The 19,909-nt window shown below is 37.7% G+C and overlaps 1 protein-coding gene across 1 annotated transcript; it reads right to left on the bottom strand.

The window, feature by feature from the left end:
• Positions 1-7,659: 7,659 nt before the first annotated feature.
• On the bottom strand, positions 7,660-10,001 carry LOC120524604 (olfactory receptor 1500-like). Its single transcript, XM_039746435.1, has 2 exons — positions 9,938-10,001; positions 7,660-8,564 (listed from the first exon to the last, which is right to left on the bottom strand). Exons 1-2 carry the CDS (start codon positions 9,999-10,001, stop codon positions 7,660-7,662), a joined length of 969 nt encoding a protein of 322 aa, XP_039602369.1.
• Between the last annotated feature and the right edge of the window lie 9,908 nt (positions 10,002-19,909).

Here is a 19,909-nt window from a genome sequence, read left to right on the forward strand (position 1 = left end):
CACACCTGATTTCCGGTCCCTCCTTTTAAAAGTGTCCCTCCAATCCTCCATTTTGTCTTGTATTTCATTTATGCTTTTTGTTACTGTGAAACGGCAAAAGACCGTGTTTTCATTTTGGTTGACAGTATACAGGGCTCAAAACCCCAAAACTTTATGCGCTCTGTGTTATCTTTCTTTACAGTGTATATATATATATGTATATATGTGGATGTATGTGTGTATATACAGTATATATATACTAGCAAAATACCCGCGCTTCGCAGCGGTGAAGTACTGCCTTAAAATTTTTATTAAGAAGAAAATTAAACCTTTTTAAATCGAGGGAAAATATACCAATAATTATTTGTTAAGGATCTCTTTGTATACCACATTGTAAGTTCGGCCCTCCGGTTGTAATATGACCAAGCTGTGCGCTGAGCTTACTCTTCAGCATGCAACATACAGTTGGCCATGTGAAAAGTAATCTTGTCTGAAATCTCACAGCTTGGATTGCTGCTGTCATAATCGGTTTGAGTTTCATGGTTTACTTCAGTTACGCGTCAAGCGTTGTAAGCATACAACCGGTTTTATCTATAATTTCACATCCAGCTTTTGAGAGTTTAAACATTCATAAACATCAAAGTGTCCACTACTGAAATTGTCACTTGTGAATCTAAGATGTTTAAGAGGCATTGGCGGTTGTCGAAAGGTGTAAAATATTTGGCCATTTCGGTACACTTAAAAGCAACAACCGAACAATTCAGCAGCACCCATCAACTCACATGCAAAACCATCGGTGAAGGGCTTAAGCATTTCACTCTTATAGTGCTCCTGTATAGTAAAATTATCTACTGTACCATCCTCCGTCCACACCTTGAACCTGTCCCAGTCATTTAATGCATAAGACACAATGTTCCTCCAGATATCAAGAGTGAGCCTGATATGGCCGTGCAATATGTAACAAAGAGAATCAAAAAGGCAGGTGCCATCTCCGGGCATGGAAACCACTCGGTAAGTGACCTGAATAGACATGTTAATGGGGGTACGGTTGGAATGATAAAGGAAATGTAACCTGAGCAATGTAAAGTAAGTCTAAAATACCTACACAATAACTATAATCATAATAAACGAACAATAAAACAGCAGAGAAGCCGTGGATTAAATAAAAAGGCTGTAGTTATCAGCAGGGAGACGTGAATCCTGTGGCGAAGCAAGGAAGGGAATGTAGAGACCGGAGCGATGGACAGCCTTATATAGGCAGGCAGCCAACAACGTGGGAGGAGTTGGGATGGGGGACCCAACGCCGCCTCACACGGTGACCGAGCTGCAGGCTATGGACGTATACATGTACGTAAGTAGGATTCAGTTAGCGTTGGGATCCCGCATACCATATTTCTTGAAGATGGGCCCATAAGTAACAAACACCGTTGAAAAGTTCAATATGGTGGCCGTCAGTGGCATCATACCACCGAAATAAGTACGTACATTGGTTTCGGTTAGCGCAGGGAAGCCGCCTACCAAATTTCGTGAAGATGGGGCCATAAATAAGAAAGTTCAACATGGCGGACGTTGTCGACCGTTACGTGTAGAATTTCGAAATTAAACCTGCTTAACTCTTGTAAGTAAGCTGTAAGGAATGAGCCTGCCAAATTTCAGCCTTCTATCTACACGGGAAGTTGGAGAATTAGTGATGTTGGAAAGTTCAATGTGGCGGCCGACAGTTGCGTCATACCACCAAAATAAGTATGTACATCGGTTTCGGTTAGCGCAGGGAAGCCACCTACCAAATTTCGTGAAGATGGGGCCATATATAAGAAAGTTCAACATGGTGGATGTTGTCAACCGTTATGACCGTTAAGTGTAGAATTTCGACATGAAACCTGCTTAACTCTTGTAAGTAAGCTGTAAGGAATAAGCCTGCCAAATTTCAGCCTTCTACCTACACGGGAAGTTGGAGAATTAGTGATGAGTGAGTGAGGGTTTTGCCTTTTATTAGTATAGATATGTATATATGTATGTGTGTATATATATATATATATATGTGTGTGTGTATATGTATATATGTAGATATGTATGTTTATGTATATATGTATATGTTGTGAACGATAGGGGGCGCTATCGCTCCCTTGAACCCCTGTCCACGACTCCAGACACCAGGTAAAAGTCCAATAAGTGACTTTGTTTAAATGCCATAGTGCACAAAGCACCCTCTCCTCCACTATACTCATTCAATTACAATAATACACAATAAACCAATCCAACTCCCAGACGCATTGCCACCCTTCCACCCAGCTCAGCTCGCCGTCTGGGAGCTCTCATAGTCCTTTTATATATCCTTACCCGGAAGTGTTCCAATCCCCAGTCCATGTGACTCTCAATCACTTCCGGGTCAGGTACCAGTCCGTTTCTTCTCACCCCGGAAGCACGTCGCTGTTCCTCTGATGCATTTACGGGTTATAGGGCACAAAGGAATCTTCTGTCCTCCCTGCAGCTCCCTCTTGCAGCCCCTGTGGTATCCAGCAGGGCTGAGGATAAAAACTGCAAAGTCCATGACTACCTGCTGGTCTTTGGGGCACCTCCATACTGCAGGGAGGGCTCCATCTGGTGGCCTGGGGTATTGGCCGGGATGACAAACCGGCCGATACCACAATGTGTATATGTATATATATATATATATATGTTTATATGTGTGTGTATATATACTCAGCAAAAAAAGAAACGTCCCTTTTTCAGGACTGTGTATTTCAACAATAATGTTTTAAAAATCCAAATAACTTTACAGATCTTCATTGTAAAGGGTTTAAACAATGTTTTCCATGCATGTTCAATTAACCATAATCAATTAATTAACATGCACCTGTGGAATGGTCGTTAAGACCTTAACAGCTTACAGAAAGTAGGCATTTAAGGTCACAGTTCTAAAAACGCAGGACACTAAAGAGACTTGTCTACCAACTGTGAAAAACACCCAAAGAAAGATGCCCAGGGTCCCTGCTCATCTGCGTGAACGTGCATTAGGCATGCTGCAGGGAGGCATGAGGACTGCTGATGTGGCTAGGGCAATAAATTGCCATGTCCGCACTGTGAGACGCCTAAGACAGCACTACAGGGAGACAGGAAGGACAGCTGATCATCCTCGCAGTGGAAGAGCCCGGATCTCAATCCCATTGAGCACGTCTGGGACCTGTTGGATCGCAGGGTGAGGGCTAGGGCCATTCCCCCCAGAAATGTCCAGGAACTTGCAGGTGCCTTGGTGGAAGAGTGGGGTAACATCTCACAGCAAGAACTGACAAATCTGGTCCAGTCCATGAGGAGGAGATGCACTGCAGTACTTCAAACAGCTGGTGGCCACACCAGATACTGACAGGTACTTTTGATTTTGAGCCTCCCTTCATTCAGGGACACATTGTGAAACATTTTTAGTTTATGTCTTATGGTGTTGACTCTTTTAGTGTTCATACAAATATTTACACATTAAGTTTACTGAAAGTAAAAACAGTTGAAAGTCAGAGGACGTTTCTTTTTCTGCTGAGTATATATATATATATATATATATATATATATATACGTACTTATATATGACAGCAACACTCATAACAGTGACAAAACAATTACATTGACAATCATGTTACGTTATTTTTAAAATCTTTCCTTTTCTTTTTCATTACTTCTATAACACACAACTTCTCCGCTGTGAAGCGCGGGTATTTTGCTAGTTGGAGATAAAGTACAGATCAAGTAAAAAAAATGAATTCAGCCTTTTTTAACGTTGCAGCCTTATTTTGTGATGTTTTATCAATTTCTTAATGTAGAGAAAAGCCAAGCAAAATGACACCTTTTATTGGCTAACTAAAAAGATTACAATATGCAAGCTTTCGAGGCAACTCAGGCCCCTTCTTCAGGCAAGATGTAATACAGAAACTGAAGTTCCCTGAGTTTATATCCACACACTAGGACAAGAAACAACAATGGTAAATTTTTGAATGAAAACTCTTAAATGTAAAAAATTAATAGGTTCATTCAGGCTAAGATTAATTTAACAGGAGATAGAAGAACAATGTATGGTCAAGATCTTTAGATAAGATAACTGTCCAATAAAGTCCTTTGAAGTTTGTGAAGTTTTTCAAAACAATGCAGATCTGTAGTCAGGTTGTCTGTGTCAGTCTGAGAGATGCAAACAGTCTTCATATCTGGCTATAAAACTCTTGTCTCTGTTCAAGCCATGCTGTAATGTATTACATTTTAACATGAGCTTAACTTCCCATTCTTTTCTCTCTTGCTGCGTTTTGAAGTTGCCCATAAGCACTGTGACTTTAAAGTCCCTCTCACAGTGTCCATGGCTGTTGAAGTGGGCCGCTACAGGAACATCTGTGTTGCCATGTTTAATGTGGAATCTGTGTAAATTCATTCTCTGGCGGAGTGTTTGTCCAGTATCTCCCACATAGAGTGTAGTGTCAGGACATTTCATGCAGAGAATTAGGTAGACAACATTCGATGATCTGCAGGAAAATGATCCCTTTATGTGATGTTCAAGTCGGGAGTTTGGTATAATTATACGGTCTGTATTGTAGATGTGGGCACACGTTTTACATCTTTCCTGTAGGCAGGGAGATGTGCCATTTTCTGTTGGTTCATTTAGGGAGCTTCGGACAATTAGTTGCTGAAGGTTTGGTGGTTGTCTGTATGCCAGGAGAGGAGGTTCAGGAAATACATTTTTTAGTGTTAGGTCGTTGTTTAGTATTGGCTGAAGTTCCTTTATAGTTTTTCGAAGTGTTTCAAGATGTGGGTTGTAAGTGACAACAAGGGGAATGCGGTTCTTGTTGTCTTTGTTTTTATATTCCAGAAGGTTCTCTCTGGGTATGGCAGTAGCTCTTCGTATTTGAGTGTCTGTTGTTTTGGGGTATAACCTTGTTTGATGAATTCTTGTCTGAGCTCCTGCAGTTGTTGATCCCGGTCTGTCGGGTCTGAGCAAATACGATTGTACCATATTGCTTGGCTAAAAATAATGGAGCGCCTTATATGTTTGGGGTGAAAGCTATCACTTCTTAGGTAGGTCCGTCTGTCTGTTGGTTTGTGAAAAACAGAAGTTACAAGGGTGTTGTTTTCAGTTGAACTGTGGTGTCAAGGAAGCTGACTTCTGTTTCTGAGTAATTCAGCTTCAGCTTTATGTTGGGGTGAAAAGAATTGTATTCATTATGAAAATGGAGGAGGTCCTTCTCACTGGCAGTCCAGATTATGAAGATGTCATCTATGTAACGGAGATATAACATTGGTTTTAAGATGCACATTGACAAGAAATCTTCCTCCAATTTTGCCATAAATAGGTTTGCATAGTGAGGTGCAAACCGACAGCCCATTGCAGTCCCCATTTGTTGCAAGTAGCAATCTTGTCCAAAAGAGAATAGATTATGTGTCAGAGTGAATTTTATCATTTCTATTACTGACTTTGTGGGTAAATCATGTTGTCCAAGGTACGTTTCACATGCCAGTATGCCATCATCATGGGGGATGTTTGTATACAGGGCCTCAACATCCATTGTGGCCAGTAAGGTTCCCTCAGGTAAGGGGCCCAAAGCAGACAGTTTTTTTAAGAAGTCAGTGGTGTCCTGGATGTAGCTGGTTGTGTTACGGGCGAGAGGTTTAAGAATGTGTTCCACCCAACCTGAAACCTTTTCTGTCAGGGAGCCAATTCCTGAGATGATGGGCCTTCCTGGGTTCCCTTCTTTGTGGATTTTAGGAAGCATGTAGAAGTAACCCATTTTGGGGTTCTCAGGAATTAAACTGTTTACCTGATCCCTGATGTCAAGAGGAAAGCTACTTACTATCTTTTTTAGTTCCTTTTTGTAGAGATCTGTTGGGTCTTCTTGCAGTTTATAATAATGCATAGTATTCGACAATTGTCTTTGTGCCTCCTGTATATAGTCTGATGTGTTCATGATGACTAAAGCACCCCCTTTGTCTGCTGGTTTGATAATGATTTCTGTATTATCTCTTAGTGAATGTATGGCTCTCCGCTCTTCCCCAGTGATGTTTTCTATCTGATTTTGCTGCCTGTTTAAGATCCCTGTTTTTACTCTCTGTCGGAAGCAGTCTATATAATTATCCAGTGAGGGGTTTCTGCCAGCTTCTGGTGTCCATGTGGATTTACTGGTGGGGTTGTTGTAACTGCTTGTTGTTGGTTCCTGTGTGTTGCCGTTCTCTTTGTTGTGGAAAAATTCTTCTGGAATATAAAAACAAAGACAACAAGAACCGCATTCCCCTTGTTGTCACTTACAACCCACATCTTGAAACACTTCGAAAAACTATAAAGGAACTTCAGCCAATACTAAACAACGACCTAACACTAAAAAATGTATTTCCTGAACCTCCTCTCCTGGCATACAGACAACCACCAAACCTTCAGCAACTAATTGTCCGAAGCTCCCTAAATGAACCAACAGAAAATGGCACATCTCCCTGCCTACAGGAAAGATGTAAAACGTGTGCCCACATCTACAATACAGACCGTATAATTATACCAAACTCCGACTTGAACATCACATAAAGGGATCATTTTCCTGCAGATCATCGAATGTTGTCTACCTAATTCTCTGCATGAAATGTCCTGACACTACACTCTATGTGGGAGATACTGGACAAACACTCCGCCAGAGAATGAATTTACACAGATTCCACATTAAACATGGCAACACAGATGTTCCTGTAGCGGCCCACTTCAACAGCCATGGACACTGTGAGAGGGACTTTAAAGTCACAGTGCTTATGGGCAACTTCAAAACGCAGCAAGAGAGAAAAGAATGGGAAGTTAAGCTCATGTTAAAATGTAATACATTACAGCATGGCTTGAACAGAGACAAGAGTTTTATAGCCAGATATGAAGACTGTTTGCATCTCTCAGACTGACACAGACAACCTGACTACAGATCTGCATTGTTTTGAAAAACTTCACAAACTTCAAAGGACTTTATTGGACAGTTATCTTATCTAAAGATCTTGACCATACATTGTTCTTCTATCTCCTGTTAAATTAATCTTAGCCTGAATGAACCTATTAATTTTTTACATTTAAGAGTTTTCATTCAAAAATTTACCATTGTTGTTTCTTGTCCTAGTGTGTGGATATAAACTCAGGGAACTTCAGTTTCTGTATTACATCTTGCCTGAAGAAGGGCCTGAGTTGCCTCGAAAGCTTGCATATTGTAATCTTTTTAGTTAGCCAATAAAAGGTGTCATTTTGCTTGGCTTTTCTCTACATTCATAATGGCTAACACGGTACAACAACCTAGTACTACAGACATCAATTTCTTAATAAAATATTAACTATAAATTTTTATTTTTTAATTACATAAACATGTGTTGAATATACAGTATAATAAATGTCAAAATAACAAGATAAAATGCAGTAATGTATACAAAGGAATCATTCCTAATTTTCAGTTTTAAGAATAAAAACACTCACATTTGCAATGTTCATACAATCAAGTAATGCTTACTTAATCTACTACTTTACAAAAGTGGCTACAAAATTACAAAAATGCTTACAAAGTGAAAAAAAAAAATTCAAAAAAGTGATTATTTAATCAAATAGAAAACCTTAGTAAATAAAACATTAACATCTACACAAATAAATTAGAATTTCCTTTATTAGCTATAACTTATCTCTATAATGTAACAACATGATTACTGTGCCAGAAATTTGATTTTGAGTACTTTCTTCATAGCTGTCCTCATCTCATCAGTTTTTAGTGTGTAAATAATGGGGTTCATCGTTGATGGAATTGTAGCTGACAGAGAGTTATTAAGAATCCTTATATTGGAATCAAGAAACTGTGACAAAACATACGTAATAGCCACAGGAACATAAAACATTACGACCAAGATGATGTGTGAAATGCAGGTTTTTAGTGCTTTTTGCTTTCCATCAGTTGATGTCATTTTAAACAGTGTAACACCAATGAATATATAAGAACAGAGAATGAGGCATAAAGGGAAAAAAAGAAAGACAGCAGTATTAAACCAACCCATTGTTTCATTTGGGTAAATGTCATTGCAGGCTAAGAAGTACACGGGTCCAAAATCACAAAAATAACTGTTTACCACCGTGGACTGGCAGAAGTTGAGTCTTGTGATTAGAAGCACAGTAATGGAAATAATGACTGTAGAAAACATCCAGAGTGACACTATGATTCCTGCCATCCTGCTGTTAGTATTAATGCTGTGATATTGAAGAGGGAAGCATATGGCAAGAAAGCGGTCATAAGCTAATATTAACAGTGAGACTGACTGCATTGCACTAAAAAAATGAACAAAAAACATATCAGCTAAACACGCTTCATATGAAATAAAACTGGAATTAAAAAGAAACATTTCTATCAGTTTAGGAATAACAGCTGTAGTTGTGCCTAAATCAACTAATGCCAAGTGAACAACAGCAAGATATTTTGGATTGTGAAGACTTTGATCTAAATATATTAATATAATGACAAATATATTTGAAAAAAGTGCAAAAATATACATAATAAATAAAAAAATATAAAAACAGTTAGCAAAGGACATCTCCTTTAAGCCTCTTATATAAAACATTTCTGGACGAACAAATGTATTATTTTCAAAACTTTTTAAACTCTGAGAACTCATCACAAGCAGATTCTTGGCTTTTTCATTCAGTGTAATATACATTTTTCTAGGAAAAAATATTTAGATATTTGCTATTAATTTACAATCCTCCTGACCACAGTATTTATATCAATGCTTCTAAATAATTGTATTGAAATTTGAATAAAGCACTATTTATTATATGTCCTTTTAATAGCTATTCTATAATATTCACAACACATTAGTATAATCTGTGCCTTCAACATGCTCATAAGTTACACAATAACATTTAAGATATCCTAAACAATACAAACATATCTTTATGCTTCCCCAGTATTTTGCCTATATAATATAAAAAAGAATAATTGTTCAAATATTTTTGAAATTGTTTTTCTTTTGAACACAATAATTTGAAAAGAATACACGATAAACTTTTGAAACAGAATCATACAGACACATTGTTGAAATTTCTAAAGTAAAAAAAAACAATCACTGAAAATTGTACTAATTTAGACTGTGTACTTATTGCTTTTTTCATTAGCTTATGATTTTAAAAAAATAGTTACACAGAAGATTACTCTAACCTATTAAAAATAATTTTTGCAATGTAACCTTAAAGAAATGAAAAAGTAATAAGAATTTTTTTTTTCTGGCATGCAGGAGTACAGCTATCATTAAAGATACAAAAAAAATTTCAATTTCACATTTTCTACAAAGAGTTATAAAATTCTTGTTGTTGCAGTTTTTGAAATTGAGTTCTGCCTTTGTTACTGTTTCATCTTTAACAAACTGTTTTATATAGGGAATGGCAGTGCTTTTAATGAGATACTAATTATATTCATAAAACTGACTAATGTTAACCTTTCTTAGTTCACTTGAGACTTTTCAAACAAAGAGTACATGCAATTACATCAGCACAATGTATGCAATTAATACAGTAAGGCATCTGAAGGAAAATTTATGGAATACATTCACTTGTGTTATGTCTTTACTTCCCCGTGACCCTGTGTTCAGATTCAACGGGTTGGAAATGGATGGATGGATGGATAGTTCATGGCATAATGTTTCACATAAACAGTATAATGATGAGAATATTATCATTAACATATTTTTCCTAAATAAAGATTTTTCGCTTTTAACAGTATGTTACAGACATACAGTGTACTGATATTATTTGTGATTTTCACTGTACTATGATTTAAAATGATTCCCATTTCTGTTTTGGAATAACTGCAATTCCTTGACAGTTTTTGATCATCACAATATGTACAAACACAAATGAACCATAAAGCCATTAATGTTCTTTCCTGCTGCCTAAATACTCATATTCCCCCCATTTCCTCACCCTGGTTCCTTCTCTTACCCTCCATAAGCCAATCCAGATTTGAACCCAGATCTCTGCAAGTGTACACAAGGCTTTTGACCATCTTGACCTTAAGTGTTTAATTAGACATATTTGTAATTTGGGTGTACAGCTTATGGGTCAGCTTCATATTCTTGTTTAAAAAGGCTGGATGTTAGTCAAGTACACGTTTTAAGAATATTCTGTTGTGCTGTGAAATCTTTACCTGCTTCAATTATACTTTTTGAAATAGGACGAATATATGTAAATATTCATAAATTACAGTTGTTGTTAATGTGCTGTAATACAATTAAAAGGCATACAACTGATTAACCATAATTAAGTTCTACTTGGGGTTTGCAATAGAATTAGAGAGGAATAGAATAGAACTTTATCTAAATAGTGTGATTATTTGTTTAGACTCTGTCTCAGCTTAACAGAGTGTAAAAACTTGTCATTATTCATCAAGATGAAAGGAACGTCTGAGTGTTGCAGACTAGCAATGAAGATGGCATTCAGTCATGTAAAAGTATGCAAAGGGCCCAGAAAATTTTGCTCATCGTCAACGCTATGATCCAGCTATGAAGACTGTCTGCCCTGCTTATACAGAGTGATCTGCTGAGGGCTAGCAAAAGAGCACAGATCTCTTCACATTAAATGACACAAGAAATAACAAATTATCTTTTTGACAAATTATCTTAAGACTTTGCAGGTGGTCTCTGTATGTCTGAAAGCGAGAAAAGTTACGTTTTGATGTTCTTCAAAGGTAGCCATTAAAATTTTTAAACCATTCTCTTTATTAGTGATGAGTAAATCCCGTGGAATTTGCTTCATAACGAGTCCTGTGAAATCACCAAAAATTTTAGGAGAAATGCATTGAAGTCAAATTTGTAAATTAACTGGTTAAGAATATATTATGAATGTGTAATGGTCTTTTATGAGTCCCTGAACCCAAGGAAAGCATCTGCCATCTATGCTGAACTGATTATTTTGACATGAGCTATGGAACAGCAGTGCCAGCCATTGTGCCAATGTGCCTATGCCTCAGACAACAAAAATGCAGGCAGAATGATAACCACAAACAAAATACAAAAACTGAACAGAAACTTGCAATAATTGAAGGAAAAAATCTTCATGGCAGTAATTTGCTGTGTCATGATGCCAGTGGGACTGGGACTGGGCATGGGGCTGGCTCATTCTGTTGTTTGAAGTAGTGGCTTCACACATTCTTTTTGTTTGCAATCTATCTGAGCATATCATTCACACCTTATCAATCAAAAATATAGCAATGCTGTGTAAGCAGTAATAAGTCTTTCATTATTATGATTTTACAGGATGTTGTGTTTTCTGAGGTTGGGCTCCCTCAAGGTTTATTTTAACTGCGGTCCCTGTCTAATTGCACATGCATTTTGTCAGCATAGTAAATAAGACATGGAGCATGGTGGCGTGTGAGTGAGCACACAGGAGTTAGTTTCAGATATTTGCTGGCTCTGCACCTAATATTTACATTATAATCATCACATGTACCCCTTAAATGAAAATACTGCAAGTTTTTTTTTTTTTTTTCTTTCAACACACGTGGGTGTCAATCATATACGAAGCAGATTGGGCAATGATATGAAATGTTAGGTAGAGTATGCATCCAATATGCATGTGTGAATGTTCACATGATGTCAAACTGGTCTCGCAAAGCATCACGGGGCACTGGAAAAAAAAACTGTTTATCTAAGCCTGCACAATGAATTTTCAGGAAAATATTTGGTAAACCAGTTCACACATATTTGATGTGAAACATTTCACCAATCAGCACTAAAGAAACCAGGAAATTCACATTGTATTAATGCATTGATTTTTTTCAGCATTTAATTTAATTTTGAGCATTGCTTTCAATATATTTGCAATTTTATGCAATGCTCCGGGCTTGTAGATTAAAGTTCACATCAAATACCACACATTAAATTGTGCTACATTGTATTTTGTAATGTTAGAGCTTTAATTCTTGCTGAATCCTCAAACTATTAATAAAAGATAGTAACTATAAATTTTAATTTTGCCTTCATCAAATATTTGTTGTATATCTAGTAAATGTATCTTATTTTAAAATAAAAAGATAACAATTTACAAAGGAAAATATTCTTAAATTTGGGTTTTAAGAAAAATGCATTTCCATTTGCACTGTTCATACAATCAATTAAGTAATGTTTACTTAATCTACTACTTCGCAAACTGGATGGATAGATGGATGGAATAATTAAACATGTACTACAAAGGTATTTCAATGTTTCATAAAAGCTTTGAAGAATTAGTGTTAACATTTCCACTTTTGTCCTTACGCCATGTTTTTGTGTGAATTCCACACATGGTGTTTTGCATGAGGCCCCAGGATTTGCAGGGTTATTATGTTCTCCCCGTGTCTGCGTGGGTTTCCTCCGGGCGCTCCGGTTTCCTCCCACAATCCAAAGACATGCAGGTTAGGTGGATTGGCGATTATAAATTGGCCCTAGTGTGTGCTTGGTGTGTGGGTGTGTTTGTGTGTGTCCTGTGGTGGGTTGGCACCCTGCCCAGGAATGGTTCCTGCCTTGTGCCCTGTGTTGGCTGGGATTGGCTCCAGCAGACCCCCGTGACCCTGTATTCGGATTCAGCGGGTTAGAAAATGGATGAAAAAATGGATAGTAAACTTTTTTCATGTATCAATCAATCAATCAATCAACATTTATTTATATAGCACATATTCATACAAAAAAAATGTAGCTCAAAGTGCTTTACAAAATGAATAGAGAAATAGAAGACACAATAAAAGATAAACATAAGTCAACATTAATTAACATAGAATAAGAGTAAGGTCCGATGGCCAGGGTGGACAGAAAAAACAAAAAAATTCCAAAGGCTGGAGAAAAAAATAAAATCTGTAGGGGTTCCAGACCAAGAGACCGCCCAGTCCATACATCTTCAGCTGTAAAAGAAAAATGTCAGCATTTTAACAATCAATGGTACTTTACTGACAATTTTCAAAAGCAATATTAAACCTTAGATGCTTTACCAGTTATTGCAACACAATATGCTATTATAACTAAGCAAAAATATTTAATATCAAAGGAACATTCAGTTCAGGCACTTCATCTGCTTTTTCCATATTATACTCCCCATAAAACCCCAAAGGTGCTTGAGATGTATCAGGTTCAGAAAAATAGTTTTTTAAGAAAGCATCAGCTATATTGCGTATTACTGAGTAAGAGTTGTCATCCATGTTATGAAGGTGCATACAATGGCCTCATTGATAGAATGTTCATTTTTGAAATCATTGACAGCATTTTCTGGAAACATATGAGTCTTTTGAAAAGGCAGAATATATATTAAAGCAATCCACAGTCTTCATGACCAGGATCTTCAGCTATGGCTTCTTTTAATTGTACTTGTCCCAAAGAACAATTAGAATCGTACCACCCAGAACTGAATCGATGGTTCCTTAGCTCAAACATTCTGGAAACTGTTCTTGTTTTCATGTTCTTAGGAGCATTCACAAGGGTGTCCCTTCTGGGTGTTTCATAGTGTTTGTACTAAAATGATAGATTTTTATATAGAATAAGTTCATCACCATATGGAGCGACACGGGGGGACCTTATAGGCTGTTAGGGGAGATGAAGCATACCTTCTGGGTGTGGGAGTCGGGAATGAAGTATGACAAGGGGTATGGTTTACAAACCCTTTACCCCAAAAACAGAGGCTTAGAGGTCATAAATCATGACAGAAGTCAATCCACCATCGTAGGTGGGGGTGTATATTTCATAATTCAAAAATGGGAGGTGGGGCGTAAGGTTATCAGTCATCCATTTGACAGTTTCTATCTGGTATTACTGGTTTACATATATTATAATACTATATGTGATTTTCAGGGCAGTATGATTTAAAATTATTTCACATTCAGTGTTGGATTAACTGTATTAATTTCTCTCTTGGTTTGATCATCACAATGTGGTGTAAGAACGACACGAGAGCAAGAAAAAGACTTAAGAATCCACCCTGTATATTTGACAAAAGGAAGGTTACAGTGAAATAGAGTAATCTCTTGGACTGCGACTAACATAGTGAAATTAGACAAATTAATGACAGGAATATCGGGATTTTATAGTGGGTCGGTAAGAAGAGGCATGTCTCTGAGGCTGGAAGAGACATTCGGCAGTAATCATTCTGCTCAGAGCAACTTTGAGCACTTGCCATCCTGACCTGGCCAATTTACAGACGTCCTGCACTGCTTTCTGTAGGCTGTAGCTTCAGACACAGCTGGCATGGGTTTTTCCAAATCATTTTTGCCATTCTCTTTTCTCTAGCATCGGTCCAGCAGGATTGCACCCTTAGAGACAGCACCTATATAGTGATATGTATGATAATATTCAGGAAAATGGAAGGCAAAACCTTTCATGTACTGACATCTCTAAAATGAGATTCAGCCATTATGTGTGCCAAGGCATGCAAACTAATATTTCTAACAGTTTTTAAAGGTAGTTTATAAATAAGGCACTGGATGTGTCTGTAATTCTTAAGATTTATACTGAGCAATTTGTATTGTTATTTTGTCAGGCGTAAACATTAAGCTTCATGTATGTTCAGTCAAACAAAGGTTCAATAACTTTGGATTGAGAACTGTCACTTCAGTACTATGTTACCATTTGCAGAAATATTCATTACTAAAAAAATATTCAAAAACTACACCCTTACTTAAGTGAAATTCTTCTGTACTACAAAATAAAGATAAGCATCCTCAGCAGAGAATTTTGATTAAAGATAAATATGCTTTTTAATTTGTTTTAATGCTATTAACTATGAAAAGTCTAGGCCTGAAGCAGCTTTAAAAGGACACCATTTATTTTGTCAGAAAAGCCCTAGCCTGTCTGTCTTTTCACTTGCTTTGTTTTGAGTTTCTGTGAGTTAAAGTCATCTTGCTCTCTGAAGAAGCAAATGGGCAGATTTTGTTTTGAGATTGCAGGTGCTGAGCTTCTCACTGACGGATGATTAAACAAGTTGTGTACATAGGCAAGAATGAAATGTATACACACTAATTTGACATTTAGATGGGCTCATCAATACCTTAGACAATGAAGTTAAAATACAATGCATTATGATATTAGTTAGTCTGAGCAATATAGAGGCTTCAGAGTCGATTGTCGAAAGTCAGGGACCTTTTCCTGCACATATGCCTGTGAAGTAAGCAGTAGCCTGGCCTCTGCCAGACCAGTGGGCAGCTGCATGTCATGACTTAACAGCACTGCTGTCTGCAGCCATGGACTCTTATATTAGCATGCACATGTATGTTTAACTTAGCTAGCATTTAAGTTTATATGCCATTGCTTCTTTATCCATCTTAGTGATAATAACAAAAATATACAGTAGCACATATTAGTTAGCTTAAAGAAGCAATTGTTAAAGGCTTGTCTTTTTTTCTTTCTTTCTCTCAAACATGAAGCACTGTGTCAAGGTTACTCGCAGTTTGGCCCTTATCAGTGAAGCTGTGCACTGCCGATGACTGGCGCAGTCGCCTATTATGCTAGTCTTAGCCATACAGGATGGTAGTGCAACAAGTAATCAGTTATTGAATTATTAATGAGGCAGTCCACTTTTCATATATGGGTCCTTCTGATCCCAGCTAATATATTAAGTATGGAATTATTAAGAACTGATTAACTGAAAAGCCATTGAACTTAACAGCTCAGGATTAGGCAGTGAGAATGAAGGGAGGGGTAATCAGGTAATGCTCACTGCCTGCTGGCAATTGTCCTGCCAGGCAAAGCAGCTGTTATGAGAAGATGGACTGTGAAGGAAATTTTGTTATGAGAAGGTCTACAGGTAAGAAGATTATTATGGGGATGCCTACAGGGGCAAGAATATTGTTATGAGAATGTCTGCAACACCAGGGGCCTCATGTATAATGCTGTGCTTAGAATTTGCATTATAACATGACGTAAGCACAAAAGTGGAAGTATACTTACGCATAAAAAATTCCAGATGCATAAATCTGTGTGTTTCCCACCTTCCAAGTTCTTCCACTATATAAATCCTGGTCAGCGTGGAAATTAACGTATATGCACGTGCCTGCTGTCCTGCCCCAACTCCTCCCAGAATTACACCTCTTTGAATATACAAATCAATTTAAATAGCCCTTGAGCTCAGTGTTCTGTGAAAAGGCAATGGCAAAAGTACGAGGAAAAATTGAATAATTTCAGCAAATACAAAGTGGAGGCAAAGAAAAACTTACTATTTGTTGGTTTAAACAGTGGTATAAACAACAAAAGGAAGTTGATCGAGTGACATAGCGTGTCGGAGAAACTCGAAAGCTCAAGTTCACAAAGTCGCACAGTGCCACCTGTCACTTATCAAAGTTACAGTGAAAAAGCAAATCGTAGCCTACCATCTTAGTGTCATATGAAAGCTTATTAGGGTACAGAGAAAAAAAAAGGCACAAAGTGTGAAAAAAGCACGAAATGTCAACTTTAATCTCTAAATATCCACTTTAATCATGTAGTTTATTCTGTCATTAAAGCAGAATATCATAAACTTCATCTTGAAATCGCTTAATTTACTAGTTTCTCATCCCATCGTAACTAAAGTAGCATGTTAAATGCTTTGTTTTGTATTTGATCTGCTATGTGATCTATGTGCGTGAATCTCTACATGCTTACATTCTTTCTCTTCCTCCGACAGGAAACGGAATCCATTACATTCCTGATATTACAGCTCTCTAAATAATTAAAATACTGAGAAGTATACGTGATATCATTTTCATGATAACAGGAGTTAAAGCATGTTATTAAACATGGGAACACACTGGTGCAGTTATTGTTCATGTCTTATGGAAGATGCTTGCTGCACCATGCACGACCTTTGATGAAATAATTTATTGCAGCAGTACAGGCAGTCCCCCGGGTTATGTACGAGATAGGGACTGTAGGTTTGTACTTAAGTTGAAATTGTATGTAAGTCAGAACAGATACATTATTTTAATAAATGCTATTGTTGACCAACTTTAACCAAGTGCTCTGCCAATGAATGATGGAGTTTCACCTTTTTCTGACCTTTTCATTATGTCTAATTTATTTTCAATGGTGATGTTTTTTCTCTTCTTTACTATATCACCAGCACTTGCATCAGATTTGTGTTTCAGAGACATTCTTGAAGGGTGAAGACAAAAGATTAAGATGAACTCTTCTGCACAACACTGTGCACGTTATCACAGTAATACAATACAATACAATTTATTTTTGTATAGCCCAAAATCACACAGGAAGTGCCGCAATGGGCTTTAACAGGGCCTGCCTCTTGACAGCCCCCCAGCCTTGACTCTCTGAGAAGACAAGGAAAAACTCCCAAAAAACCTTGTAGGGAAAAATGGAAGAAACCTTGAGAAAGGCAGTTCAAAGAGAGACCCCTTTCCAGATAGGTTGGGCGTGCAGTGGTTGTCAAAAGAAGGGGGTCAATACAATACAATACACAGAACAGAACAAATCCTTAATACAGCATAAAAATAAAAATTTTAGAAGTACGGAGCAGAATTTAACAGTAGATGATATCACATAATAAGATTTGGATATTTTTGAGTCCTGCAGACCTCATCCATCAAGCTGCCTCCCCTATTTGGCCATTCCAAGTGCTGGGACAGCCAATCCGATGAAATGGCCCCTCCTTCCCATGATTCCTGCGATCCTCCATCAGGGATGACTTTACCATAGGCAGGCAAACAACTTGGTAGGTGGGACGTGGCACCAATTGCCACATTTGAGTACCAAGAACAGAAACAGAATAGGTGAGGGTTAGTATTCAGTTATAACTATCATGTTACTTATGTTTTAGTGCTAATGACTAACAACAGAGATGCAGTCTGTACAGTTAATCAGCAGCTCTAGTCAGGATATGCTAAACTGAAGTAGTGAGTCTTCAGCCGGGATTTAAAGGCTGAGACCGAAGGGGCATCTCTTATAGAAGCAGGAAGACCATTTCACAGTTTAGGGGCCCTGTAACTAAAAGCTCGACCTCCCACTGTTATTTTATTAATCCTTGGAATCATAAGCAGACCAGCATCTTGAGATCTTAATGTGCACTCAGGTTTGTAAGTCGTGATAAGTTCAGACAAATAAGTTGGACCTTGGCCATTTAATGCTTTATATGTTAAAAGGAGGATTTTGAAATCTGCCCTAAACTTAACCGGGAGCCAGTGTAAGGATTTAAGAACTGGAATTATGTGTTCATATTTTCTTGTTTTTGTAATAATTCTTGCAGCCGCATTTTGGATTAACTTGAGGCTGTATAGAGAACAGTTTGAACAGCCAGTGAACACCGCATTGCAGTAGTCTATCCTACTAGAGATAAATGCATGAATTAATTTCTCCGAATCCTGTTTATTTAGAAAGCGCCTTAATTTACCAACATTTTTAAGATGGAAGAAACATGTTTTGGACAACTTTGTAATATGTGCTTTAAATTACATGCTAGAATCAAAGATAACTGATTCAGTAAAATTAATTGGGATTCCAACTGAGTTAAATGATGACAAAATATTGTGATCAGCGCCATTCCCTCCAACAATTAACATCTCTGTTTTATCTGTATTTAAGGACAAGTAGTTCTCATTCATCCACTCCTTTAATTCACTAACACAACTAATTAAAGACAACATCTGAGAAACTTCATTTGATTTAAATGAAAGGTATAACTGGGTGTCATCTGCATATGAGTGAAAATTAACATTATGTTTCCTAATGAGAGATCCCAGTGGAAGCATGTAAAGTGAAAACAGTAAAGGTCCCAGTACTGAGCCCTGCGGGACACCATATTGAACTTCTGTGTATAATGATGGAGTACTGTCAGCACATTTCTGTACATATTGGAATTGATTTGATAAATAAGAACTAAACCAAGCGAGCACGGGGCCTGTAAGCCCAACATCGTTTTCTAGCCTGTGCAGTAAAATAGAATGGTCAATGGTGTCAAACGCTGCACTTAAGTCCAACAACATAATTACAGTGGAGTTTCCTTCATCAGAGGATATCAGGATGTCATTTACAACTCGCGTTAGTGCCGTTTCTGTACTATGACCAGTGTGAAAACCAGACTGGAATTTCTCAAATAAATTGTAATGCGTAAGGTGTGACTGAAGCTGACTGGCGACTACTTTTTCTAGTATTTTAGAGGGAAACGGTAAATTTTAAATAATATAATTATTTAGTATGTGTGGGTCTATGTCTGACTTTTTAAGTAATAGTTTAATGACTGACACTTTTAGTGCATCAGGTACGGTGCCATGCAGTGAATTATTGATAATGGTTAGAATAGGCGCTGCAAGAACATCCATGGCACTTTTTACTAGTTTTGTTGGCACTGGATCTAGGGAACAAGTAGTGGGCTTCATTTTAGTAATTAAAGTTAAAATTTCCTGCTCAGTTACACGATTTAAATTATTAAAGTGCTGAATGCAATGTGAGACAGGGTCTGCCAAGCTAGTCAACACGTCTGATGTATAGGGTGGTCCAGATCTAATTATGCAATTTTCATTACGCTATAACTTATTTAGTTTATTAGATAGAAAATCACCCGAAAAATCCCGGACCATCGAGAAGTGTGCGAACTGACGACATGAAGAATCATCTTTGCGCCGAACTGCAATCGTCCTCGCATAAATCAAAGTCATCCAGACGATCTGGATCTGCATAATTAGATCTGGGCCACCCTATACTGACAAGAGACAACTTCCTGCTATGTGCGTAAAACTACAAGCAGGCTTGCTATTAAGAATGAATGGGGGCAGCGAGGGGCAGTTCACCAGCCCACCTCACAGTCACCTCCAATACAGTATGCTGTCTGCAATGTCCGCTGCACCACCACCTCCATTAAACATGCAGCCATCCGAGGCACACTACAATGCTACCTCGCGCCGCTCTGTTCACCCTGAATGGCCTCCGTTCAGTCACACCTGGGTCACCGTTTGCAGCATTACCAGCTGCCCAC

Source organism: Polypterus senegalus, chromosome 2, assembly GCF_016835505.1.
Source record: "Polypterus senegalus isolate Bchr_013 chromosome 2, ASM1683550v1, whole genome shotgun sequence".
NCBI classification, from domain to species: domain Eukaryota; kingdom Metazoa; phylum Chordata; class Cladistia; order Polypteriformes; family Polypteridae; genus Polypterus; species Polypterus senegalus.

Bases quoted from the DNA above. Each gene is read 5' to 3' on its own strand.
- LOC120524604 (XM_039746435.1), bottom strand. From the start codon at position 10,001: ATGGTCAAAAGCCTTGTGTACACTTGCAGAGATCTGGGTTCAAATCTG. The intron at 8,565-9,937 runs GTAAGAGAAGGA...TTGTTCGTCCAG, and splicing joins TCTGGATTGGCTTATGGAGG to AAATGTTTTATATAAGAGGC.